This window comes from Juglans microcarpa x Juglans regia, chromosome 3D, assembly GCF_004785595.1.
Source record: "Juglans microcarpa x Juglans regia isolate MS1-56 chromosome 3D, Jm3101_v1.0, whole genome shotgun sequence".
Lineage (NCBI taxonomy): Eukaryota > Viridiplantae > Streptophyta > Magnoliopsida > Fagales > Juglandaceae > Juglans > Juglans microcarpa x Juglans regia.
The window spans coordinates 7,595,214-7,622,036 of NC_054598.1; the positions used below are offsets into that span (position 1 = coordinate 7,595,214).

The 26,823-nt window shown below is 39.4% G+C and overlaps 2 protein-coding genes across 2 annotated transcripts; one reads left to right on the forward strand and one right to left on the reverse strand.

Moving 5' to 3' along the window:
* The first annotated feature begins 240 nt into the window (after positions 1-240).
* Positions 241-5,422, forward strand: LOC121256066 (respiratory burst oxidase homolog protein D-like). Its single transcript, XM_041156687.1, is given in 14 exon segments — positions 241-1,095; positions 1,223-1,385; positions 1,582-1,630; positions 1,719-1,832; positions 1,933-2,358; positions 2,475-2,631; positions 2,634-2,860; positions 2,978-3,073; positions 3,204-3,319; positions 3,457-3,559; positions 3,681-3,754; positions 4,148-4,317; positions 4,320-4,709; positions 4,885-5,422. Coding segments are annotated over 14 exon segments (2,823 nt in total). The 5' UTR covers positions 241-467; the 3' UTR covers positions 4,995-5,422.
* Positions 5,423-7,673: 2,251 nt separating this feature from the next.
* Positions 7,674-26,176, reverse strand: LOC121256069. Its single transcript, XM_041156688.1, has 3 exons — positions 26,028-26,176; positions 20,182-20,545; positions 7,674-8,226 (listed from the first exon to the last, which is right to left on the reverse strand). The coding sequence occupies exons 2-3, from the start codon at positions 20,499-20,501 to the stop codon at positions 7,755-7,757; spliced, it is 792 nt and encodes a 263-aa protein (XP_041012622.1). The 5' UTR covers positions 20,502-20,545; positions 26,028-26,176; the 3' UTR covers positions 7,674-7,754.
* Positions 26,177-26,823: the final 647 nt, after the last annotated feature.

Genomic DNA, 26,823 nt, shown 5'->3' on the forward strand with positions numbered 1-26,823 from the left:
ATTTATACACAATATTTTTTATAATACTCTACACAATTATATTTTAAATGAGTAATATTTTTATAAAATATATTATAAAAATAATATTATTTTCTAAAAATATTTTTATTTTATAATATTATTATACAATATATTATGCAATTGTATATCGTTACTCTTTGACCGTTATCCTGATCATGCCATCGTTTCTTGATTTGGTGGGGGGGGCGACCTCTGTGTATATATATAATATTGGGTTGGCATTGGCTGATTAGTAGCGCTCCCTGTTTGAGAATATTTAGCTAAAATGCTTTAGAATATACATCTTCGATTGTCAATCTATCGTAGTACTACTTTTCCAGTTCTCACAATCATTCAAATCTCTGACATTTCTGAAACCTTCCCAAGTGGTACTATATATATACGTCTGTTTTTTTGTGTTCGGATCATAAAGCGTTTGTTTAAGGTGCAGAATTCGCATAAAAAAAATGGGAACTGGGGACGGAAGAGGAGCTTGGGAAAGGAACTCCGACGGCATAGAGATCGTAGGGAACGAAAGGAGGAAAGCATTTAGCGGTCCTCTTGCCGGTGCAGCTCCGCCACCTCATAATCAGTTTAACAGAAACAAGAGCAGGAAGAGCGCCAGGTTCAATTTGCCTCCTGAGCACAGCCTAACTAGCACCAGCAATAGCGGCGCCGGCGATGTGGATGATGGCTACGTTGAGATCACTCTGGATATCCGTGACGACTCAGTGGCGGTACACAGCGTTCAGACGGCGACGGAAGATCCGGAGCTGGCTTTGCTGGCCAAGAGGGCGCTCGAGAAGAAGTCTTCTTCGTCCTTGGGATCCTCCATGCTACGGAGCACTTCGGCCCATATCCGGCAGGTCTCGCAGGAGCTCAAACGTTTTGCTTCCCTTTCCAGAAGATCGTCTGCTGCTAGACGTTTCGACCGGACCAAGTCGGCTGCTGCACATGCCTTGAAGGGCCTAAAGTTTATCGCAGCCGCCAAGAGTGGCGGAGCCGCTGGATGGCCGGCCATAGAGAAGCGATTCGACGAGCTGACGGCTTCTACCAACGGACTTCTTGCCTCTTCATTGTTCGGCGAATGCATAGGTAGTGTAATTCACCAAATCCCAACAATCTGACTAAAGAACAACACAGACATTTAATATTCCATAGATAGAAATTGGTTATGCATGTTTATTTATATTGATCTTTTCAATGTTTATATTCGTGACAGGAATGAACAAGGAGTCAAAGGAATTCGCAGGTGAGCTTTTCGGCGCACTTGCTAGGAGGCATAACATAAGTGGCGATTCAATTAACAAGCAACAGCTCAGAGGTTTCTGGGAGCAAATATCTGATGAAAGCTTCGACAGCAGGCTCCAAACTTTCTTTGACATGTACATATAAAATCTTTTTTTTTTCCTTTCTTTTATAATTTATTTTAAAGAATGAGTCTTCTTGCTTCGTATTTACTCCGTTGTCATGATGACTTTTTCCCAATTCCTATCATTCTTTCGTACCGAAAACTTATTTACTACTTCTCATGTTAATCTATTATAACTTGTAAGAACTAATTCATGTGTGATCATATAGGGTTGATAAAGACGCTGACGGAAGAATCACAGAAGAAGAAGTCACAGAGGTATAATATGCCGACAAACTCTGCAATATTCAACTGATCATCATATGTAGAAGTCGAATATTAAAAATCTGAAAAATTCCCTTTCCAGATCATCAGCTTGAGTGCTTCTGCAAACAAACTCTCCAATATTCAGAAACAAGCAAAGGAATATGCAGCATTGATTATGGAAGAACTAGACCCGGAAAATGCCGGATATATCATGGTACATATTTGCATGAAAAGAGCTACTTCAATCTTAATCATATATGGGTTCCCATTTTGCAATGACTTAATCCCTGCTACTACTCGATGGCAAAATCCAGGTATACAACCTCGAGACGCTGCTATTACAAGCTCCAAACCAATCTGTCAGGATAAGTGACAGCCGAATTCTGAGTCAAATGTTAAGCCAGAAGCTGAAGCCTACAATGGAGGACAACCCACTAAGAAGATGGTACCAGAAGATGAAGTACTTCCTACTGGATAACTGGCAAAGGGTCTGGGTAATGATGCTATGGCTTGGGATCATGCTGGGTCTGTTTGCGTACAAGTTTGTGCAGTATCGAAACAAGGCTGTTTTCCAAGTGATGGGGTACTGTGTTTGCGTTGCCAAAGGTGGGGCAGAGACCCTGAAATTCAACATGGCTCTGATATTACTGCCAGTATGCCGGAACACCATTACTTGGCTCAGAAACAAAACCAAATTAGGGACCATTGTTCCGTTTGATGACAATCTCAATTTCCATAAGGTATAGTATAATGGTATGGTATTACATTCACATTCTTTACAGTCATGTAATCCATCGTTCTCTGGTTGCCAAATTTCTAAAGATGGCTTACGTTCTTGTTCTTATCCAAAATTCAGGTAATTGCAGTCGGAGTTTCTGTCGGGGTTGGACTGCACGCCATTTCTCATTTAACATGTGATTTCCCACGACTTCTTCACGCAACAGAGGAGGAATACGAGCCTATGGAGCCATATTTTGGAGAAGAACAGCCAACTAACTACTGGTGGTTTGTGAAGGAGTCGAAGGGTGGACTGGTATAGTCATGGTGGTCTTGATGGCCATAGCTTTCACTTTAGCTACCCCTTGGTTTAGGCGAAACAGGGTCAACCTCCCCAAGCCCCTCAAGAAGTTTACTGGTTTCAATGCCTTCTGGTATTCCCACCACCTTTTTGTCATCGTCTATGCTCTCCTCATCGTCCATGGCATTAAACTCTACCTCACCAAGGAATGGTATCAGAAAACGGTTAGTGCCTGTCTTATCCTTGAAATCATGAATCTAACCAACCTTCCCCACCTCCACCCACTTTTTCTCTTTTGTCGATTGTGTTTTGACATTTTGGCTTCTATTTCTTGTTGGCAGACATGGATGTATTTGGCAGTACCTGTGTCCCTATATGCATGTGAGAGGTTAATTAGAGCTTTTAGATCCAGCATCAAGCCTGTTAAGATTATTAAGGTAATTAAATTGTTCATTTTATCTCACTCCAAAAAACCATTCTCAATTGCTCAAATCTCTCTCATTTTCATTTCTTTTACTGGAGGCATGCATAAAACTGATTGGATGATTATTTTTGTTAAACTTCAAGGTTGCTGTTTATCCGGGAAATGTCTTGACATTGCACATGTCAAAGCCTCAGGGCTTTAGATACCAGAGTGGGCAGTATATGTTTGTCAACTGTGCTGCGGTCTCTCCCTTTGAATGGTAGGTAAAAATATTATACAAGCGGATGCACACTCTGGTTTGTTAGTGCTTACAAGGATTGACCAAAATCATAGTAATTATATCACCGGATATCATTGCTTGCTGATGTGAATCAATTGATGTTGGGTTTTGAACAGGCACCCATTTTCCATTACTTCAGCACCAGCAGATGATTATCTGAGTGTTCACATTAGAACACTTGGTGATTGGACGCGACAGCTCAAAACTGTTTTCTCGGAGGTTTGTTTAATTCACACTGTTTTTGTTATTTATTTGTTTGTAATTTGCTTACGAATCAAAATGCCTTTTCCATTTCTGCTTTAGGATTAAGATTGAACGTCCGACGTTTGTATTGGTTTAGGTTTGTCAGCCTCCAACTGCCGGGAAGAGCGGACTGCTCAGAGCTGATTTCATGCAAGGAAGTGACAACCCCAGGTAAGACGATCCGTTGATATTTAGCTGTGAAAAGTATTCCGATAGAATTTTCTAATCTTTAGGAAAAAAGAAGAAAAGGTTATTATATATATATATATACACACTAAAGCGGCCACTGTTCATTGTCGACCTTTCCCAAGTGGGTTCGTTGAGTTCGCACCTAGATTTAGTATAATTTAAGTGTTAATGACTCCAATCATGATTGATCATTGTCCTAAATAATTCGAAAGAATGACGTAATTTACTTGAGATGGGGACGTTTCTCAGCCGACTAACGCGTTCTAAATGATCTAGATGATCTCCAACTATGCTATATTTTATTGCTAATGATACCATTAATGATTGATTTAGATTATCTAATCTTGCCTTGTTTGTTTACTGGGGGAAAAACAGATTTCCGAAAATACTGATAGACGGTCCATATGGAGCACCAGCACAAGACTACAAGAAATACGATGTGGTATTGCTGGTGGGGCTCGGGATCGGGGCCACGCCGATGGTCAGCATTGTCAAGGACATCATTAGCAACATCAAAACAAAGGATGAGGAAGACAGCACAGCGGAGGGGCTCTAGAAAGTGGGAAAGCCAATAATAATAATAATAATCCATCAAGCCACAACAGCAAGAACAAGAGCAACAGAGGATTCAGGACGAGGAAAGCATACTACTATTGGGTGACGAGGGAACAGGGATCTTTCGAGTGGTTCAAAGGGATAATGAACGAAGTGGCGGAGATGGACGAGAAGGGAATGATAGAACTGCACAACTACTGTACAAGTGTGTACGAAGAAGGTGATGCCAGGTCAGCATTGATAACCATGCTTCAGTCCCTGCACCACGCTAAGAATGGGGTGGACGTGGTGTCTGGGACCAGGGTCAAATCCCACTTCGCCAAGCCCAACTGGCGACAGGTCTACAAAAGGATTGCTCTCCAGCACCAGGGTACTCGAGTCGGTGAGTACTCACCTAACCCAGTCCACCTTCCATGGCCTAGCTAGCTGCTCGCAACGTCTTTAGTACTTTACCAAACACGTGTTGAAAATCAATACTCTCTCTCTCTGTATATATATATATATATATATATATATAAATGATGAAAGTCCTTATCTTTCTTTTGGTATTTGTGCAGGAGTATTCTACTGTGGGGCACCAGCACTAACAAAGGAGTTGAAGCAACTTGCTTTGGACTTCTCTCACAAGACCTCCACCAAATTTGAATTTCACAAGGAGAATTTTTAAAAGAAGAGGAGAAGAAGAGGAATAAGATGATGATGGTACGTAATGGAAGAAAGCTACGTGAAAGTAGTAACCATCGATGTCTTTGTTTTTGTACAGGGCCGGTCTTGATGGCTTTGCTCTACAATTAAAAAAATATATACGTACGGTGGATCAGTTGAGTACGTAAGATCCACCGCCAAGGAAGGTGTAGGGTAAGATGAAGGACCAACCGCTTCGACAAATAAAAATGTTGTTTCGTGGCGGGCGCCACAAACACCTAATTCCGTGTAGAGAATGAATTTGTTTCTTTTTTTTCTTTTTTTTTTTTTAACCATTTCTCTTCGATGATTTTTGACATATATCATTATAAAAAGTAGGAGTATTTTTTTTTTCTTTTTTATAGACAAGTAGGTGTATTTTTTTCAGAAGAAATAAGAAGTCATTTTAGCTAGTTTTCTGAAAAAAAAAAAAGAAAAAGAGAATTTTTCATCCATCATTGTCTTGGGTGGATAGAGTAATAATTATAAAAAGTTTATTATGCAGTTATTTTTGTGTATTCTTTGTGTACTCTATTAACATAATTCATCGTATTATTTTTTTAATATAAAATAACTGTTTTGATCAATCACATTAATAAAATATATAAAAGTAACTGTATGTAATAAGAAGTCATTATCAATAATTATTATACATACAATTACAATATGCTTTGTTTTTTGTTTTTTGTTTTTTAAGCAAAAGGGCAAGAGAAAGAGATCAAAAGCTTGGTACTTTATGAACCTAAACTAGTTTGAAAGCCACTGATCATTAGAAGGTGGAGAATTGAATTGAATTATTTATGGAATACGAAGTTGATCTCTTTGTGATTGCTATAAAGAAGTGCCATCCAGATCTCCCACCCGTTGTGCTTTCATTGTGATATTCTGATGCAAGCAGGACACACTTTCCCAATGTGAAAGCAAGTGCCCATTTTGTCCAAAATAAATTACTCACCTAATTTTTTTTTTTTTTAATTTTAATATATTCATATTCCCGTGTGAAAGCAAAGATGGATCGATGACGAATTGCGTTATTGAACCAAAAAGGATAACGCTCCAAAAACAAATTAATAATTATGGATGTCAAATCTTTCTTCTATAGTTTGGTTTGGTTTTCCTCCGGTCAAAAAGTGTCAAATCATCTTTAATACTTTTTTTCGAGAAGCGTATAAAAAAAATAAATTTATAAATTGATTTAATTTGATATAATATATTATTAATAATATGATATATTTATATCCACTTTTCTCTCTCTCTTTAACTTCAATTGATTCAGTGCGATATCTTTTATCAAATCCAAGTCATGTTTTACTATTTTGTGTTCAAGCCTTAAAAAAGTAGACAATAGATTACCATTCAAACGATACCACCTTTATTTATTTATTTATTATTTTTCTTTTATTATTAAACACATGTCTTATATGTGCGTGATCTCGCTTAGACTTTACTTATATATGTAAAAAGTTATATTACAATAATTAATATAATTATTATTTTGATCTGATGGGAATGTTGGTCATTATTTTGAGGGTAAATATAAGGTGACAATTCGATGGTAAGGCCGTAAAGGCAGACCGGACTAATCCAAATTCCAACCCTCTTTTTTCTAGAAGGAAATCGACCAAATATTTATGACCCCAAAAGGAACACTAAGGTGGTCAGTGGTCACCAGTCGACAATTGAATTTGAAACCCATAAAACTAATTAAATAAAAGTAAGTGAGGGGACAATTACCTACATTACATTTTATTTTTGTTTGATATGCAGTTGTCAACTTGCGATATGTATACGTGAATCGAAGACGAAAATATTCTCACGTATTTAAATAAATAAATAAATAAATCTCTCCCTGTTTAGACTTTTTTCCCATTAATATAAAAATAAAAAATAAAAATAAAATAAAAAGACAGTCATTACGTTGCAGCTTTGATCTTAATGACTTTTTTCCATTCGAATAATGGTGGTTGGACCCAACAGGAAAATATATCATATATGTAGAAAAATGTTAATCTCCTTTTCTTGCTTAGTTAGAGAGACGGGGAAAACAAGTACAAGGCTTCGTTTTCTTGCTCTAGATCCGGAAAAGATCGTCCTTGACGCGTTGGACATCTCCTTTTGCCCTGTTTGAAGGCAGAGAGGTTGAAGCCAATTCATACACTCTTTGGGATTGCGGCTTTTCGAGGTCCTTTTGGAATTAAGTTAGGCAAACTCATGTCAAAGATGCTGGAATAATTGAATCCGTCATAATGTAGACAAGGGCAAAGAGGGTTTGAGGCTTTCAAACTATTGACAACTTTGCCTTGGAACGAGATAGTTGAAACAGAAACTTGAAGGAAGTTAACAGGATATTACACTTTGATCCAGAAGAGTAGATGTGACACCAAATTTTGAAAGTATTGTGTTAACTCCCCATGTTCTAAATTCGCAGTGTCGTAAATGGAACTCAGTTAAGTAATTCAGATAAGGATAATTATGACATAGTTCTTTCGGGGTACATAGCATAGCATAGATGTGATCACCGGTTCCCAAAATTGTGTAATTCTGGGAGTTGCATAAAGACAGACTGTATCAAGAATGACAGGGACTATGTTAAAAGCACATCATTCAAGAAATCAGACATTGCAGATAGCAACACAATGCATCTCAAAGGGCAAATCATAAGTTGATGGAACAAAAGAAAGATAATTGAATAACAACTCGGGTTTAACAAAACTGTTATGATTCTTTTACAGGCACTTGCTTCCTAAGTTCCTTGTGTATTAGACAAGGTTTGAGCTGAGTCAGCATCGTTTTTATGGTCATGAACATGCTCATTGGGGGAGACTTCGGCCACTGAGATATCTGTAGAGTACTTCTTGATTCTCAAGGAAATAACAAAGCTTGATAGAATCCCAACTGCAGGGAAAAGGTACGACCAAATCTGAGATTTCTGTGAACCAGATGATGAAGCAACAGCAGCACCAGCAAGGCTGCCAATGGATGTGTTCTGCAAGATCATTGGCAGGCATCCGATAACCGTCGGCAGCAGAAAATCCAAAACAAACCCAACTTTAGTAGCAGCTAGGGCATAATTTATGACATAGGAGGGTATGGGTGAGAAGCGGGCAAGCAGGACAAATCTCCAACCATCACGCTCAACTCCTCTGGAAAGGATATGGAAGTATTTGTTTCTCTGGGCCCACTCCATTGCTGAACTTGAACTCCTGAACACTAATCTGAAATAACCCACGTTATCATTATAACTTTTAAAGAATTTAATGAGAACTCTGTGTGTGCGCACATATATGAGAGAGAGAGGGAGGGGGGGGGGGGGTGTGGGCATTGCGCAATTTAATAGAGAAACTTGATATATAGGAGACTGGAGAAGTGGAGATGCACCATACGGAACTAGTGCACTAGGGGCAGTCATGAACAGTTTTTGTATCAAACCAGCAAAATAGCTAAATTAAATCCAATCACATTAGTCAGCCACAAAACTTCGATGCATCATGAAGATCTTGAGAGATGTCAAACCTCCCCCATATTTGCCCGTGGAATTCCCAAGAAAGGACTACACTTTTGAGGATGTAGTCAGTAGCAGATGACCTCTAAACTATGATAGCTCACCTTTAATCATGTAGCATCCTTATAAAACTCTCTTTATACTCTAGCTTAATGTAAGTCTACAACCCCCCCTCTCCGTACACTCGAGAAAAAAAAAATGTCATGTCTCTCCGTTGGTGTTTCTTCTGCTAACGGTGGTTGAGACCAGTTGTTTTTTTTTTTTAGCTCAGTTTTTCCAGTTTCTTTAAGAGTAGTTGTGTTGTGATGGGGTCTAGTAGGAATGTTATTATTGATCAAAAATGTTTTCAGATCAAGAAGATGAATGCAAGGTGGTGGACAATCACTGAGAGCAGTTGTCGTGTTGTGAACCACATTTTCATTGATAAGCCTCGTTGGATGGCTGACTGTCATGGTGAAGGAAGGTATTGCTTTTGAGGGGCCCTCTGATTTCCTCAAATCCTGTAGAAATGGTTCTCAGGTACTGGTGGTGCAAAGGTAGTGTAACTCTTATGGGAGCTTTTTCACCCTATCTGAATTTGGGCAAGAGAAATGGCGCGGCCTACTAGTGATACCGGAAGGAGGAAAGGGTAGGTTGGAGGAAATTTGGTGAGTTGTTGAAGGAAATTTCTGCAACTTCCTCTGTTTTGGGAGGGAATAACAGAGGGAGCCGCACATGGAGGTCTCCTACTCTGCCGCTAGGGAACCAAGTTTTCTCTTCGTACAAAGAGGCCTTGTCTATTACTCTAAAACTTGCAAAGGCGTCAAGCACTACGTCCACTTTGGTGAAGGCGTAGCTCTGTGGAGACGCAAGTCTGGGCAGGCGTCTATCGGGGCCAAGTTTGGAAACTTTGATGTATGCTTTGGCTGAGATGGAGACGCAAGCGGGGTATTTGCATATGAATATGGGAATTTTAAAACGCTACGTTGAGGGATTGCAGATAGAAAGGGCTTTCGTAATGGGCCAAGGAGATGTTGAGGTTGGCGAGACTCTTAATGGGATAAAGGAAAATGTGTGGCTGCTGGTGGGCCTCAACCACAGGTTTGTTCTCAAGTGATCCAGCGGCCCAACTCGCAGGCCCAACCTCTCTCTCAGGCCCAGGCTTCGAAACCTGCCTAGAGACGTAGGGCTACAAATAGCGAAGCCCCATTGTCGTCGTGTGGGCCTCATCCTCCACCGTTGGCAATGGCTAAGGGGTTGACGTTGTTGTCTGGAGTGGTGGTGGGTTCGCCAGCGAGGTATGGGGTGTCGGAGTTGGTGTCGGTAGGGATTACGGTTGTTAAGCCTAATCTATGTAATGTCGTAAGCTGCTCTTCGTCGCCAAAAGCTACACAGAAGCAGTCGTGTGATAAGGGGACGATGGGTGTGGGATTGTCAGCAAGGTCTGGGTTGATGGGAGTGCGTCGGTAGAGTTTAGAGAAACAAACTCGGGTCTATGTAGTGTTGTGAAGCACATTTCGGCGCCATTAAGTGTCTTGCTAGACTCCACACCGGTATAGAAAGCTTCGGCTGATCACTGTCGATCATCATGGTGAGTTGGTACAACCACCTCAACAGGAGGAGGTTGAGGTTGGTGAGTTGGTATAGCCACCTCGACAGGAGGAGGTTGTGGTTGGCGAGTTGGTAGAGGAGCTGGTTGAGGATGGGTTGGTGAGAGGTGATCTCTCGTTGCCGTCGTGTGGGTTGTCATTGGAGATTGCACAATCCCAGTTGTGTGTGGTGGTCAGAGGCCCAAGCGTGCTCCCTGTGCAGGCAGTCTTGTAGGAGCGTGGCATCTCGTTTTAGGGGACTATGCTAGGCACTATACCATTGGAAATGGTTGCTGTTGAGGAGTCTAAGACTGCGTTTAGATGTTGAACTGAGTTGAGTTAAGTTGAGTTGAGATGGAAAAATATTGTTAGATTATTATTTTTTAATATTACTATTATTTTGGGATTTGAAAAAGTTGAATTGTTTATTATATTTTGTGTTGTGATTTGAAAAAGTTGTAATAATGAGTTAAGATGAGTTTACTTACCAAACGAAGCCTAAGTTTGTGGATGAGTTCGAAGAATGTGGTTCTGAAAATTTGGTGGTATCCGGTGGTGAACCAAATCTACTCTAAATTTGGGTGTTGTCCGTCAAATTGAGTTTTCAAGAAGGTAGAGGAGATTCAAGCTGTTATTGAGGTTTCTTTTGGAGGTTACGAAGAACAATTTAAGGCTCTTCTCGTAGCACTCAAAGCTAGCCATTCGAAATCAGCTTCAAAGCAGGATAGGGAACTTAGACGGCTAATTTGTTCCATTAATTATGATGTAAAGAAAAGGGAGTGGCGGAAGAGATAGATCGAAAGGGAGGGGCGGAAGGGATAGATCGAAAGGGAGGGGCAAAGTATGTTCTTATGAAGCCTAAGATTTTATCATGGAATGTACGGGGGCTCAATGATCGCAATAAATGTCTTCGTATCAGATAATTATTGCGGATGTGGAAAGGTAATGTGGTATGTTTTCAAGAAACAAAGTTGTGATTCATTGATAGAAGAATGGTGCGAAGTTTATGGGGGTGCTCGCATGTGGGCTGGACTTATTTGGCTTCTTTGGGAGCCTCGGGTGGAGTGTTACTAATGTGGAATTGAGGAGTGTATTAGAGATTTCTCGGTTGCGACTTTATTCAAAAATGGGCATTTGCAAGTTCTTATGGTCCTAACGTGGACGGGGATAGGAGAAGGATGTGGAAGGAGTTGGCGGGCCTATATTCCTTATGGAACGTGCCGTGGTGTATGGAGGGTGATTTTAACATTACTCGCTTTCCTAGCGAACGATCAGGGCAGTATCAAAATTCTGCGGCCATGGAGAAATTCTCCTAGTTCATCTTTGATCTGGACCTCTTGGATCTTCCCCTAGTAGGGTGTGAGTACACTTGGTCAAACGGGCGGGTTTGGTCAAGATTGGATAGATTCCTTGTCTCTCCTTCGTGGGAAGCCCACTATCCAGAAGTAAGTCAGAAATGGCTAGCTCGAGTTAGTTCAGATCATTTTCCTATCCTTTTGGATTGTGGGGGTATTCACAGGGGTCGCTGGTATTTCAAGTTTGAAAACATATGGCTAACAGCATATGAGTTTGTAAAGATGGTGCATGCTGGGTGGTCATCATATCAGTTTATTGGTACTCCAAGTTTCATTCTTGCAGGTAAGTCGAAGGCTCTGAAACAAGACCTCAAGAAGTGAAACTTGAAAGTTTTTTGTCACGTTGACAATCAAGAGTCTACACTGTTGGAGGAACTGCAAGATCTAGAGAGTAAAGAATTATTGGGAGATATATCAGAGGAGGTGTTATTGAGGAAGGGCATGGTTATGGCAAACTCTGAGAGGGTTATGTTGTTAGAGGAAATTTCATGGTGTCAAAAATCTAGGGCCCTTAAGTTGAAAGAAGGTGATAGGTGCACGAAGTTCTTTCACAAAGTGGCTAATTCACATCGATGTAACAATGCTATTGAGTCGCTTCAATTAGGCTCTCAAGTGCTATCTTCTCCGACGGAGCTAGAAAATCATATTGTACATTACCATGAGATCCTTATCATAGAATCAGATTCTTGGAGGCCGAAGCTTGATGTCTTGCCTTTTGTGGCAATTGACTCGCAGAGTGGGAGTGTTTTGGAGAGACCCTTCGTTGAATAAGAAATTTACAAGGTCATCACTGGTATGGCTAAGGATAAAGCGTCGGGTCTGGACGGTTTTTCTATGAGTTTCTTTCAAACTTGTTGGGACATTGTCAAAGGTGATGTGATGCAAGTTTTTAGTGAATTTCACTCATTTCAAAAGTTTGAAAAATCCCTTAATGCGACCTTTATTGCTCTAATTCCCAAGAAACACGGGGCTTCAACGATTGAGTACTTTTGTCCAATAAGCCTGGTTAGTAGCGTTTATAAGATTATTTCAAAGGTGTTTTCCAACTGGCTCGCTCCGGTGTTGGAACTTATTATTTCCATGTCTCAGAACGCTTTTATTCGTGGGGAGACAAATTCTTGATTCGGTACTCATTGCAAATGAGTGCTTGGATCACAGACTACGGGAAGAAGATTTAGGTGTTCTCTGCAAGCTTGACATGGAGAAGGCATATGATCATATAAACTGGGAATTCCTTTTATACCTGTTTGAGAGGTGTGGCTTTGGAGATAGTGGATTTCATGGATGTGTCATTGCATTTCAACCGCTCGTTTATCAATTCTAGTTAATGGCATACCAGCGGTTTTTTTTATAGTTCGCGAGGATTGCGGCAGGGAGATCCTCTATCTCCTCTTCTATTTGTTATAGTTATGGAGGCTCTAAGTAGGATGATGCAGGCTGCTGTTGGGGGAGGATACTTATCTGGTTTTCAGGTGGGTAATGGCTCTGGTGGCCCTATTATCATCTCACACCTTCTTTTTGCAGATGATACTTTAGTCTTTTGTGAAGCGGATAATAGCCAGATCCAAACTCTATGTGCACTGTTACTTTGTTTTGAAGTAGTGTCAGGGCTTAAGGTGAACCTTGGCAAGTCTGAGATGGTTCCTGTGGGTGCGGTTTCTAATATCCTCGGTTTAACAAGCCTTTTGGATTGTAAGGTGTCCTCTTTCCCAATGAAATATTTGAGCCTTCCACTGGGTGCAACTTTCAAGAATAGAACTATATGGAATGGGGCCGTGGAGAAGATTGAGAAAAAGTTGGCAGGTTGGAAACGGGTGTATTTATCAAAAAGGGGCCATCACACTCTTATTAAGAGTACTCTCACTAACCTCCCCACATATTTTTTATCCTTGTTTCCTTTGCCTGTAAGAGTGGGGAATAGAATGGAGAAATTTTTTAAGGCATTCTTATGGGGAGGCATGGGGGAGGAGAAGAAATTTCATTTGGTTAAATGGAAGACAATTTGTGCCTTAGTTGTGAATGTGGGGTTAGGAGTGTATAACTTGAGAACTTTTAACAGAGCTCTATTGGGGAAATGGTTTTGGAGATATCACTTGGAGGGGGTTCATTATGGAAGGAAATTATTGATGCGAGATATGGTGTCGCTTAGGGTGGTTGGTGCTCCAACGAAGTGAGAGGGGATTATGGTGTGGGTTTATGGAAGTTTATAAGGAAGAGGTGGCCATACTTTGCAAATCAAATTCGTTTTGTAGTTGGGGAGGGCAATTGAATAAGTTTTTGGCGGGACATGTGGTGTGGAAATCATGTATTGGAAATGGCTTTTCCGGCCCTATATAGTATTGCAGTTAATAGGGAGGCTTCAGTGGCGGATGTGCGATTATTTTCTCATGACTCGCATCAGTGGAATATTCTTTTTAATAGGGATCTTCATAATTAGGAATTATCTATTGTTCCAGACTTTTTCAGCCTACTATATTCCAAGGGGACTCCTATAGCACAACAAGATAGATTGAAGTGGAGATCTAATAATCACAAGATATGTACAGTTAAGGCATATTATAACATCTTGACAATACAAGATCATACTCCGTTCCCTTGAAAGAAGATTTGGAGGTTTCATGTGCCTTCCAAAGTAGCTTTTTTTGTTTGGAATGCCACTCTTGGGAAGATCTTGACCACGGACAACTCGAATAAGAGAAGATGTGTAGTGATGGATTGGTGTTACTTGTGTAAAAAGAATAGAGAATCTGTGGATCATCTCTTACTTCAGTGTGAGGTAACAAGCGTATTGTGGGATAAGATCTTTCAAAGGGTTGATGTTGTTTGGGTTATACCCATGAGGGTGGTGGATTTGTTGGGTTGTTGGAGAAAGATACATGGAAGCTTAAAATAATGGAATTATAGCTCTTAGAATGTATTTAAGTGTCTTTCTGTATACTTCCTGTATACATGGGCTAAGCCTATTTCATTCATATATATAATATTTATCTCTTACTTATAAAAAAATAAAAATAAAAAAGTCTATAACCCCCCTCATCCTGCGCCACCCCCCAACCCCCCCCCCCCCCCCCCCCCCCCCCCCACCCAAAAAAAAAAAAAAAAAAATTGTTGTTAACTCTCATCTTAACATTCTCACTTTAAACATGTCCATTTTTTACTTTTCTCAATCTTTCTAGCAATTCATCCCTCATGACATTCTCACTTCCAACATTTCATTGTTCAAACATGGTATATCTCAATTCCCAACACGCCATGACACAAATCATGTTGCATCCTCAAAAACTCTCTTTCAATTCTAGCTTAATGTGAGTCCCTACCCCCCACCCCACCCAAAAAAAAGGTATTTTTTGCTTCCAAATGATCAATCAAATATGACAAACAGTCACTTTTAAATATTCCCTCTCATTTTGGAGGGCGACATCCCTTAGATAGGTCTTCCAATTCTTCCAATTCTACCTATTCAAGTGTAAGGGACAGTTGTTCATTAGTTGGCGCCTTTGGTGGAAGCTAAATAGTATGAATCCCTTTCTCCGCCTTCAAGCTATAAATAATGGAATGTGGGAGCTTATTCAATTAGGGAAGGAACCTAATTAGTAAATAAAGTGACGAGAACGAACCAACTTAGTAGGGAAGGCCATTCAGATGCAAAAGAACCAAGGAACAACAAGAAAAATAAATGCAATAACTAAATGATGATGAGCAATATCAGTTAGCCATAAACTTATTTCAATTTCACCTTTAATCAAATGTCTTAAATTTGTGTTCTCTCAATCAATAGGACGGCTACTAACAAGTAGGCTGTTCCTATACACCTAGGGTGGACTTCTATCCTGTAGAGGTACTCAAATTCGATCACTGATCTAATTGAGTACCTCTACAGGATAGACCTCAACAGAAAACTGAAGAGGAACGGCAGCAAGTGATTGAGTTCAGTAGCTCCTCATATAAAATTATTGACTTTAGAGATATAGTAATATGGAGAAGACAAAATTGTTTCAAGCACCGACAAAACCAGAAATGCCCCTTGTTTCAAAGAGAGGAGGATAGATTATTCACATTTCATTTGATAGTCAGAGGCAAATTGAAAGCTAAGAAGTGGTAATTCTAAGGATTCCCCGGGGAGAATAGAGATGTCCCCTACGTTACCCAATGAAAAAATCATTGAAAATGCTCTGCGAACCTTAAGTTTTTATCCTTTTAGTAAACCTAAAAGACGGCAATACATTGTTGTGCACCTACATTAAAAGACAGGTTCTACCAAAGGAGGAGTGTAACAAATGAATCAAAATAACCCATTCAGAACCTGCTAAGCATTCTTCTACCACTAAGTGAAAACAAACATTGGTCAACAGGGAGGTGAAATGTTGCATGTTCTCTCAAATGCAAAATATATGACTTGCATGCTTGTTCTTATATTAATCATACATTAAACACTCGCTCATAGTTGATTTAAGGCTTCTTGAGGGGGTCTTCATGAGGGACAAAGATACTTTAAGTTCGAGAACATTTGGTAGAAGGTGGATGGGTTCTTAGAGAAAGTCAGCTCGTGGGCCTCATATCAGCTCACGGGCACTCCTAGTTTTGTTTTAGTTGGGAAGCTTAAAGTTTTAAAAAATGATCTAAGAAAATGGAATTTGAAAGCCTTTGGGAACATCAATGACCAGCGGGACAAACTCTTTATGGAGCTGTAGCAACTTGATGAAAAAGAGGCAAAAAAGGCTCTATTGGCTGATGATAGGGTAAGGAAAATGACTGTAGTTGCTGAGCTGAAAAAAATCACTCTTATGGAGGAAATCTAGTGGAGGCAAAAATCACAGACCCTTTGATTGAAGGTAGGGGATAGGAGTACAAAGTTTTTTCATAGAGTTGCAAACTCTCGTCGAAGAAACAACGCCATAGAGGTCCTTCATGCGGAGGGCAGGGTTTTATTGGGCAGAGATGCCGTTAAGGATCATATTGTCCACTTTTATGATAAACTTTTGACAGAACAGTACCTTTGGAGGCCCAAGGTAGATGGTCTAGTTTTTTATTCTATTGACCACACAAGCGCGGCTTGCTTGGAGAGGCCTTTCAAAGAAGGCGAGGTGCTTGGCGTGCTAAAAGGTATGGACAAAGATAAAGCACCGGGTCCATATGGCTTTCCAATGACTTTTTTTCACGCTTGTTGGGACATTGTCAAGGAGGATCTAATGAAGGTTTTTATTGAATTTCACTCTTTTATGAAATTCGAGAAGAGCCTTAATGTCTCTTTCATCACTCTTATTCCCAAGAGGGTGAGGTCAGTGGAAGTGAATGATTTCCATCCCATAAGTTTGGTGAGTGGGGTTTATAAGATCATCTCTAAAGTTCTAGCAAAGCGGTTGAGCGAAGTCATGGAGAAAGATCATCTTGAGGTCCCAAAATGCTTTTGTGAAAGGAAGCAAATACTAGACTCGGTCCTCATTGCTAACAAATGCCTGGAGAGTAAAGTCATAGCCAGCATTCCAGGTATCTTGTGTAAATTGAATATGGAAAAGGCATTTGATCATGTGAACTGAGATTTCTTGTTGTATATACTTGGGAGGTACATCTTTGGGGAAAGATGGTGTCAGTGGATAAAGCATTGTATTACAACCATCATATTCTCTGTCTTGGTCAATAGCACTCCCAAAGGCTTTTTCAACAGTTCTCAGGTCTTGAGACAAGGGGATCCACCATCCCCACTCTTATTTATTCTAGTCATGGATGTGCTGAGTAGAATGCTGGAAGGGGTGGTGGATAGGGGTTTCATCTCGGGTTTCTCGGTGGGTGGTTCCTCACATGGAAGCTTGACAGTCTCCCATCTTCTTTTCGCCGATGATAAGTTTATTTTTTGTGACTTGGATCAGATTCACTCCCTAAGAGCACTTCTACTTTCCTTTGAAGTTGTATATGGCCTTAAGGTGAATTTATCAAAGTCCGAAGTAGTTCATGTTGGCTCAGTCAATAACTTAGGTGAAGTGGCTGTCATCTTGGGCTACAAGGTCTCATCCTTGCCTATGTAGTACCTTGGACTCCCTTTGGGGGCCCCTCATAAATCAAGGTGATGTGGGAAGAGATTGTTGAGAAAATTGAAGGCAAACTGGCGGGTTGGAAGAGAATTTACTTGTCTAAGGCCGGTAGAATCACACTTATTAAGAGTACGTTATCTAATCTCTCAATGTACTTCCTTTCTTTATTTCATGTGCCTGCAGGGGTGGCGAATAGATTGGAGAAGATTTTTCGTGATTTCTTATGGGGAGGGGTAGAGGATGCAAAAAAATTCCATTTGATTAAATGGGATAAAGTATGCACCCCTTTGTCTTGCGGTGGGTTGGGCTTAAAAAAATTGAGAACCTTCAACATGGCACTTCTTAGAAAATGGTTATGGCATTATCATCAAGAGGGAGACGCTCTTTGGAGAAATATTCTAGATGTCAAATATGGGAGCATTTGGGGAGGTTGGTGCTCTAAGGAAGTAAGAGGGGCTTATGGCATGGGAATTTGGAAACTTATCTGGAATGGTTGGGACGATTTCTCAATAACTGTAGGTTTGTGGTGGGAAGGGGCACGTGAATCAGGTTTTGGCACTATATTTGGTGGGGATATTGCTTTGAAAAACGCTTTCCCCTCTCTTTATAGGATTGCGTCTCATCAGGGTTCCTCGGTGGCTGATAATATGTGCAGTATTGTTGATTCCATTCATTGGTCCGTGAGATTCACTAGAGCTATCCAGGATTGAGAGGTGGGAGACATCACTACTTTCTACAGTGTGTTATATGCACTGAAACAAAGGGCAGGAGGGGAGGACAGATTACTCTGGATATGCACAAGAAACAAGAAAAAATTTCAGTTCGTTCACACTACAAGGCCTAGACGACTCACACCTTCAATGTCTTCCCTTGGAAGAACATTTGGAGGAGCAATGTCCCCCTCAAGGGTGCTTTCTTCGGTTGGTTAGCATCCCATGGTAAAATACTGACTATAGACAAGTTAAGAAAGCGTGGACTCTACATAATGGATTGGTGCTTCATGTGCAAACACAATAGTGACTCAACGGATCACCTTCTTCTTCATTGCGAAGTAGTTAAGGTATTATGGGATGAAATCCTCTCTAGGCTTGGTATCGCATGGGCTATGCCTAGGAGGGTGATAGATTTATTATCTTCTTGGCAAGGGACTAGGGGTAATTGCCAGATTGCAGCTCTATGGAAGATGGTGCCTTTATGTTTAATGTGGTGCACATGGAACGAAAGAAATGGCTGCTGTTTTGAAAATAGGGAACGCTCACCGGATGGTTTTAGGGCTTTTTTCTTTCATACATTGTTGCTTGGGCCTCTTCTATTGTATTGAATGGAACGAGTCTAATGACTTTTACACTACTCTCCGCAGCACGTAGTTTTGTAATTAAGCTATTTCTTATATACTTCTTGTGTACTCGGTTTTTGCCTATTTACGTGGATCAATAAAACCCCTTTTACCTATCAAAAAAAAAAAAAAATTAAGGCTTCTACAGCCACTTAATCAATGCAGTTAGGTGTGAAGATGTTGCAAATAAGACATTGAGAATTTAATCAAGGAAGAACTTCCAGATTAATATTGTCTAAATAGGGTAACTTGAAAAGGAGCAGCTTTTTAAGAGTATGCCAGAGCTGAGTTGGAACTCAAAGTCTCCTCACACATAGGGGACAGGAGTTACATTGGCATCTTGCAATAGCTGAACAGAACGCTGACCAACTACCAAATCTAAGAGAGGATATTGAAAGTAACATGGACATATGCACCTCAATGATACAAACGGACAAGTAGTACGGAATCATTTCCATACACGGAAGGTGTTATATTGTCGACCATTTAGATTGAAACACGTGTTAAAAAGAGAAGCAAAGGTGGCAGCCTATGTGGAAAACCCGTGTAACAAACTGTGCTGAGGTGGAACAGAGGAGGCATAGGAAGACAGTTGCTTCCTTTCATCAGAGATGTGTAATCTATAAAAGGGAGAGAGAGTTGCAGTCTGTAAGTGGGTGATAGAGAGAAAAATACAGGAGAGTTGAGAGAGCAAGAACGTGTAAAATTCCTTCAAGAGTATGTGAGGTATTGAAGGGAGTGAACTTGTAATCTCAAGTGTGTGTTTTGATCATCAATAAAGAAAGCTCATGACTTTTCCTGCCGTGGATGTAGATCATTAGGATCGAACCACGTAAAATCTCATTGTCTTGATTATCTGTTTCTCTACTTGTTTAGATTTCTGTAAGTTTCTTGATAATATTGGCAAGGCAATTCTGCACTAGCTTTCATAGCAGCAAGAATTCCAACAGAAGGCATTACCTAGAACGTGTCTTTGACACTAATAGGCGAACAACGATATCATATTTGTATGTCCAGGTCTGATCCTTGAGCAGGTTTTATTTATTAGCAACGGGGAACCCCATCCAAAGCCCTTTTATGTTCAAAACCAAAAAGTAAATAGGGAGAACACATTAAAGGAAGAGGGGAGATTTGCACTTCGCTCAAAAACCAACTCCCAGTTGATTCAGCCAAGAGTCACAACATTTTTTTTTTTTTTTTTTTTTTTGTATCGGCAAACAAATTTTTATTGATCAAAAGAATAGGCAAACTTGAAATGGGCAAGTGCTCCATGAACCTTAAATTGATCCCTGAGCTTAATTGAATTCAAAGCTAAACAGCGACAGTAGTGAGAATAAACAACAATATCAAATTATCCAAGAAATGAAATGAAAGACTAACCTGCCGACCCCGAAGGAGAGAGAAGCGCCCAGCACCTTTGCTGAGAAGACGCAGAGAACAGCTGGGAAGAACCCGAAGATGAGAGAGGCAGCGGCCTCGAAGAAGACGGCATAGGGCAAGCAGAGCGCCAGGGTAAGGGTGTGGAGCCCAACGTAAGCAGGGATGGCCCACACCCCCAATCGATCCGCCCAATCGCGCAACACCTTCATCGCCCCGTCTTTGTCCCACTCGTACCGCTTACTCAGCTCTCTCACAATCCCCACAACCGCCACAAGCACCGCTACTTTCCACCATCTCCTGCTACTTCCACCGCCAGCCATTTCTTCCTCTTTCTTTCCCCTTCCCCCAAATTTCGATCAAGTATGGACAAGGAAAAGTCTGAATGCAACTTATTTCGTGTACCGAAGCGCACCAATCTCTGGTGAGTTTTACTTAAATGAAATTCGGGTTATCTTGCGTGCGGGAAGGGATGGAATTTAAATGAAGACGAATGAAATTTAGAAGACTTTAATGAAACGGTGCGTTTCATTTGGATTTACAGTTCTGCGAGCTTGAAACGGTGAGTTTTGTTCTCCGTTTTCGTTCTCTCTCTCTTTCTCTCTCGCTCCATTCTCTGCAACTTGAAACACATTCTCTCCACCATTCTCAGACTTCTCTCCTGCATTCTCCTCTTCTCCCCATCGTCTCGTGCCCCGTCGTCTCCATTTCATACTTTGGAACCCCATATGCGTTTAACCCCTATTAAAACTTTCGAACCCGAACCCCGTCTTCTCCGTGATTTGTCGTCAACGGCAACGTGAGATTCTTTTCAATCACCGGTATATATCTCTAGCTCTCTCTCTCTCTCTCTCTCTGATTTTTAGTAAATTTAGGTTAATTTGTTGAGTTTATTTGTATAGGGATTTTCAGTCAAAATTTCCCAATATACAGCGCTTATGCCATCGATTATTTCTCTACTATTAACTTCATTGTGCTTTCAAAGTAGGCTTGAGAGATTGTTGATCTCACATTGATCTGGATTCAAAGACACGTTGAGTATTTTTTAGATTTTCTAGTTTTATGATTAGAAATAAGTCATGACTAGAAATTGAATGCTCCTGCACATTTGGTTGCACTCCTTCCAGTGACTCATTTAGTTACCTAATATGCGCACTGAAGATAATATCAGTTGTCCTCTTGCTTTTGCTTTTTACTCCTCAATTTGAGATGTGTTTTCTTGGCTCTTTTACTATATAAATCAAAGCTTGCATTTCTTAATGTGACAAAAGATTGGATGGTACCTTTAGTTTTGAACTTAATTATGATGATAATTAATAGAAAAGATTGTATTTGGTATTTTTATTGTTGCTAATTTATTTGTGTATGCTCACTAGGGGTTTGAATGAGTAACTAGGAAATGGTGAGCCTTGGTATATCTGAAAGCTATTGTGTAATGAACACAAGTTGGGAAGTTTTATCTTATTTAGGAATTGGACTGTCGCTGCATTGTTGTGGACTCACATGTGAATTGCTAGTCTCAATTAGATGGATCAGGACTGAGTTTTATCTGTTTTATCTTTTTTTTTTGTCACATTAAGAAATGCAAGATGGTTTGCTATAGTTTCAATTGTTGTGGACTCACATGTGAAGTTTTATCTATTTTTTCCTCTCTTTTTTTTTTTGTTCTCTCTCTAGAATGTCTGTCTGTCTAAAGCTGCATTCAGATTATTTCAACAGGACTGAGTTTAGTAGTTCAGATTATTTCGTTCTGGTGTAGTAACTAGCACAATATATCTCATTCTGTTTTGCCTTGCATTTCAGTCTGTGTTCAACCTATTCCTGTCAAATCTTGGCCATTCCCACTAGAATTTGCATTTGGCACCCCGTGTGGATTTGTATTCTTTGGTTGATTTGTTGAGTTGATATTGTTTATGTGCTGTATATTGGGAATATGTTTGTTGAAGAAAATTTGTTGACATTGTTTGGATTGATTTGTTGAGTTGATATGTGTTGTAATTGTAATTTGTTTGTTTGTTTTACTTGACTGGGCTTTTTTCATAGAAGTATATATTTTTGTTAGCGTTAGCATTACAAACACCATTAATATATAGATAGTGGCTTTAAAAAAAAATTGTCCATGTTGTCCTCTGCTATTGAATACCCAAACTTTTCTATTTGCAATTTTTATTGCTGCCAATAACTAGTACATGGTAAAGATATTTCGATCTATCTCAATTTCTATTGCTGCTATAGCCATAGCTCAATTTCTCTCTCTATCTCGTTGAATTTATGTCATTAAGGGTTATTATTGCTGCTATGTGCCCATGAAGATAATAGTAACGAAGTTTTTGGTATTCTTTGGTTGATTTGTTGGGTTGATATTGTTTATGTGAAGTATTTGGGTTTGTACAAAATTTTGATACTTAACATACTGAGTTCTTCTATACTACAGCCTCATTTTAACTGCACACCACACTCCAACTGACAAGCAGGTGCCAGGTCATTTTTTTTATTAAAAATATATAAAATGTAGAATAATCAAAATTATATCTCACTCCCTACATTAAATTGTGACCTCCCCAAAATCCAAAGTCATCGTTCCCAAATCCCAATCTCCCCCAGATGCGATCTTCATTCTTCCAACTATTTCTTCAACTCCATTTCTATTTTCTCCTATCTCACTCAATCTCACTGTCAACAACCACCATCTCACTCAACTTCACTGTGGGCATCCACTGCCATATACAACCTAACTAGCAACTAACTCCTCCACAACTCAGCAAAGCTTTCTTCTTGATCTCAACACGGAATTCATTCAAGATGATTTTGCCTTATGAACTTGTCAAAAGAACATCAATCTCACGAGTCTCTCTCAAATCTTGAGTTACTACTTGATCGAAAAGTGAAATAGTCATGCTACTCAGATGAGATTTGGGTTGAAGTAAGAGAAGAACGACGTTGCAAAAATGAAGCTTGAAATGTGTAGGGGTAGAGAGCTTTAAACTAGGACTAGAGGTTGAAAGCTTGCAAACAGACGAAAGAACAATGAGAACACAGTTGGAATGGAGGTGGAAGAGAACACCATTGAAAAAAGGACGAAAGAACCAAAAGGGGGGGGAGAGAACAGAGCTGGAAAAAGGATGGGGGAAAGAGAACGTACAGCGTTGGGAGAGAAGTCTCCAAGCCCATTTTTTTTACTTTTTCTCTTTAAACGGTTGAATAGACTCGGTTGGCCACGTATTGAACCGGTGTGTAGTGTGGGATATCAAACCGGCTTAAGAATAGATTTTCTATTGCATACCTGTCATTTGTTTGTTTATAATCAAGGGTTACCACACTGCAACTATTTCAAATGGACAGATAGCAGTGAGGAAAGTGAAAAAAAAAAATTTGAAGATAGAAATTGAGTTGTTAAGGAAGGAGGAAGAGCTTCGAAAAAGAGAATAAGAGATTGCAAAGGAGTTGAGAATCCACAACAATCAAGTCGATATTCAAAGACAACAAGCAGACATCCGGCGTGAATGCACACTTCTTCGTATCTATTGGGTCATTTCAATATTAATTTCACTGTACTCAATACAATCACAGTGAATACCCCTTGAATGGGAACTTTGTAATCTCAACCAACTTATTGTAATGAACGTAGCCACAATTATTTTGAGTTGTTGTATATATAGATTTCAATGTTTGGATAATTTTCAGTTTCTGTGGAATGTGGGAAGTTTTAATTTATTTGTTGGTTAATAACTCTGTGGAATGTATTTATTTAGCTGCATATAGCTTAACGGCCATTTATAACAACTAAGCATCATTGAAGACAACCAAAAAATCGATAAAGTACCATTTACCAAAAAAAAGTACGAAAAGCTACCACATCATTAAATCGATAAAGTGCCATAGTTTGTAGGTTGAACATATCGAATGTAATGAGATCAACAAAGTGTAATGTAAGGTAGACATTAAACATGGAATTAAAAGATGGTAGCCACTGCGCTCTACTTATACTCATCAACCGGATTTTCCACAACTCCATTGACTTATAGCGGGGATTGTGTTCCAGTCAAGCTATCCGACTAGGTTCTATCAATCCCAAGTTACATCTGTGAACACAATTAGAAAAGTTAAAAACAAACCCACATGTAACAAAATAATCACTTTAGAGACAAAAACGAAGTTACACAAGAGATATTACACTTTCTTGAGTCTCAATCACTGCAAAGCCAAACTCCAGTCCACTAAAGTCCAACAGTTAGGCATGGAATTGAACAGGAATACTCTCTTGAGTCCCAACAACTATTTGCCCAGATAAATGAAGTTGAGTGATGAATTTAGTTTATTTAACATTGCCATTGTATATACATCGGTATTTGTTGGCATAAATTGAGTTCTAAAAAGTCTGGAAGTGAAGATGAGGAACCAAATCCTCATTAGCTCAAAAATAGAAAACACCAAACCCCAACAGCAAGTAACATTTAATTTTCAATAAGAACCATTTCATAGCAACGAACACCACTGCATGCAGCACCCAAACATTGAGAACCCAATTCCTCAGCCACACCATTCATTAGAAATTCAAGCATCCCTTGCAAACAGTCAAGTAATTTAGAAACTGGACAATTGACAGACCAAGAGAAGTGAGAGGCTGATGACTACAAGTAATTTAATTGACACAAGTTGGCATAAACTCATTCAAATTGGCAGATTTTACTAAAAACCTGAAAATTTTTCAAATAAACTATTGAAACTTAATTATCTTAAAAGCATAAACAAACAAAAAAGTCTCAAATTTCACAATTCCCAACTATCATCAAATAGGTTGCCATCACTAAAACACAATCTGAGCTGTAGATAGGCTGCCATTACTAAAACACATTGCTCTAACACAAAGTCAGGGTGATTTTTTTTTTTTTTTTACAAGAGCTACTCGGCAGGGATTTTCGTTACAATTCTTTTACAGATTTTTCCAAGGAAAAATTATAAATTCTCACCATTTTTACCCATAAGACCCGAATTCTATATTTACGTATAGTTTTTGGGTTTTTTTTTTTTATTATTTATTTTACAAGAACTACTCGGAATTTTCCCTTTGATTTCCCCTTTGTCTATCATTACATTTGCCCTTTTCAGCACCTGAAAGATCATTCCTAAACAAAAAATAAAGCGAACGAAAGGAACCCACTTTTAGCCTACCATCATATTTTAACAGAAAATGCAGTAAATGTGGGAGAAGAGTTTGAGTTCAGTGATTCCTTCGAGACATACGGGTTCCATTTCAGCATTCAACACAACATATTTCAATAGAATGCGAAGGGGGAGATTGCTTTTACTTGACGAAGGGGATTTGATGGTGAAATGGAGGAGTTGGGCGTGTCCTATTTTCTCCTGCAAGTCGCTCCAATCTGGTTTGGCCTTCCGTGTATTTCTCCTGCAAGCCGCTTCAACTGACTTGGGCGTGGTCTGGATTTCTTCTACAATAATCTCTGGTCCGGCCGTGCATGTCTCCTCGCCTCTGCCTTTCGTGTTTTGTTTTGTTTTCCCCATTTTTTTTTTTTGTTTTTTAAAAAAATCTTCTTACAAACGATTTCGTATATCGCACGTCAATATTAAATATAAGGCATTCATTTAATGAAACAATCCGAATTGAATACAAAAATAATTTTCGTGAGAGAGAACATTATTATTCTCTTAAAAAAAAAATTTATTTTTTATAATTAAAAAAGTTACGTAAGTATTGATATGCATTTTGATGCGCAAAATCGTTTATATCTAATAAATCTATTTTTTTTAAAAAACAAATATAATAAGACCCACATCAACCATCTGTACACAATAGGTACACAAAAATGCTTGTACCTAGAAGAACTGGTTAACAAAAGGCTCGAATGTGGAGAGACGAAGCCATCCCTTGAACTCAGGGGAGGGACTCGGACTCGGCGTGCCGTTGTTGGGCTGTTATTTTTTGTGGTCTTTTCTTTGAGGGTCCGTTTCCATCGTGTAGGGCTGATCTTGCCCTTTATTATCCACTTGTGATTTCCAAAACAATTGGACCCAAAAATAAATTTTAAAGAGTATACCGTTGCACTTTATTTTTAAGAGAAATTATATTTTTATGTTAGATTTTGTCATTTTAAAAAAAAATTAATTGTATCATTTATAAGCACGCTTATTAATATTATACATTTCAAATAGTTATATATATAATATCACTTTAATATATATATCACTTAAAATTTGTCCCATCATAAACTTGTCTGGAAATAACCAAACATACAGTGAATAACAATGCTGCTCTATCTTAAACTAAATCATTTTTTATCCAATTTGTTTGTGACTTAAAATTTAGGTTTATATAATATAGGAAAAACATTAGAGATACAAAGAGATCACATAAGCTAACGTGACATACAACTAGCGTGCCACACCAATTTTTTTTTCTTTCACTACCCCCACTTGAGAGAGAGAGAGATTGATCGTGTACTTGTCAATGAGGGGTGACAATGATGGCGTTCTGATATCGATGACAAGAAGAGGAATATGAGTGGGCGAGGTGGGAGGTGCGGCGGCATGGGGCTCAAGGGTTTGGAAAAGGGAGGGGGGAGGGAAATGAGAAAATAAAAAAGACTGGCGTGACACACTAGCATTGTGCCATGTCAGTTTTGAAAT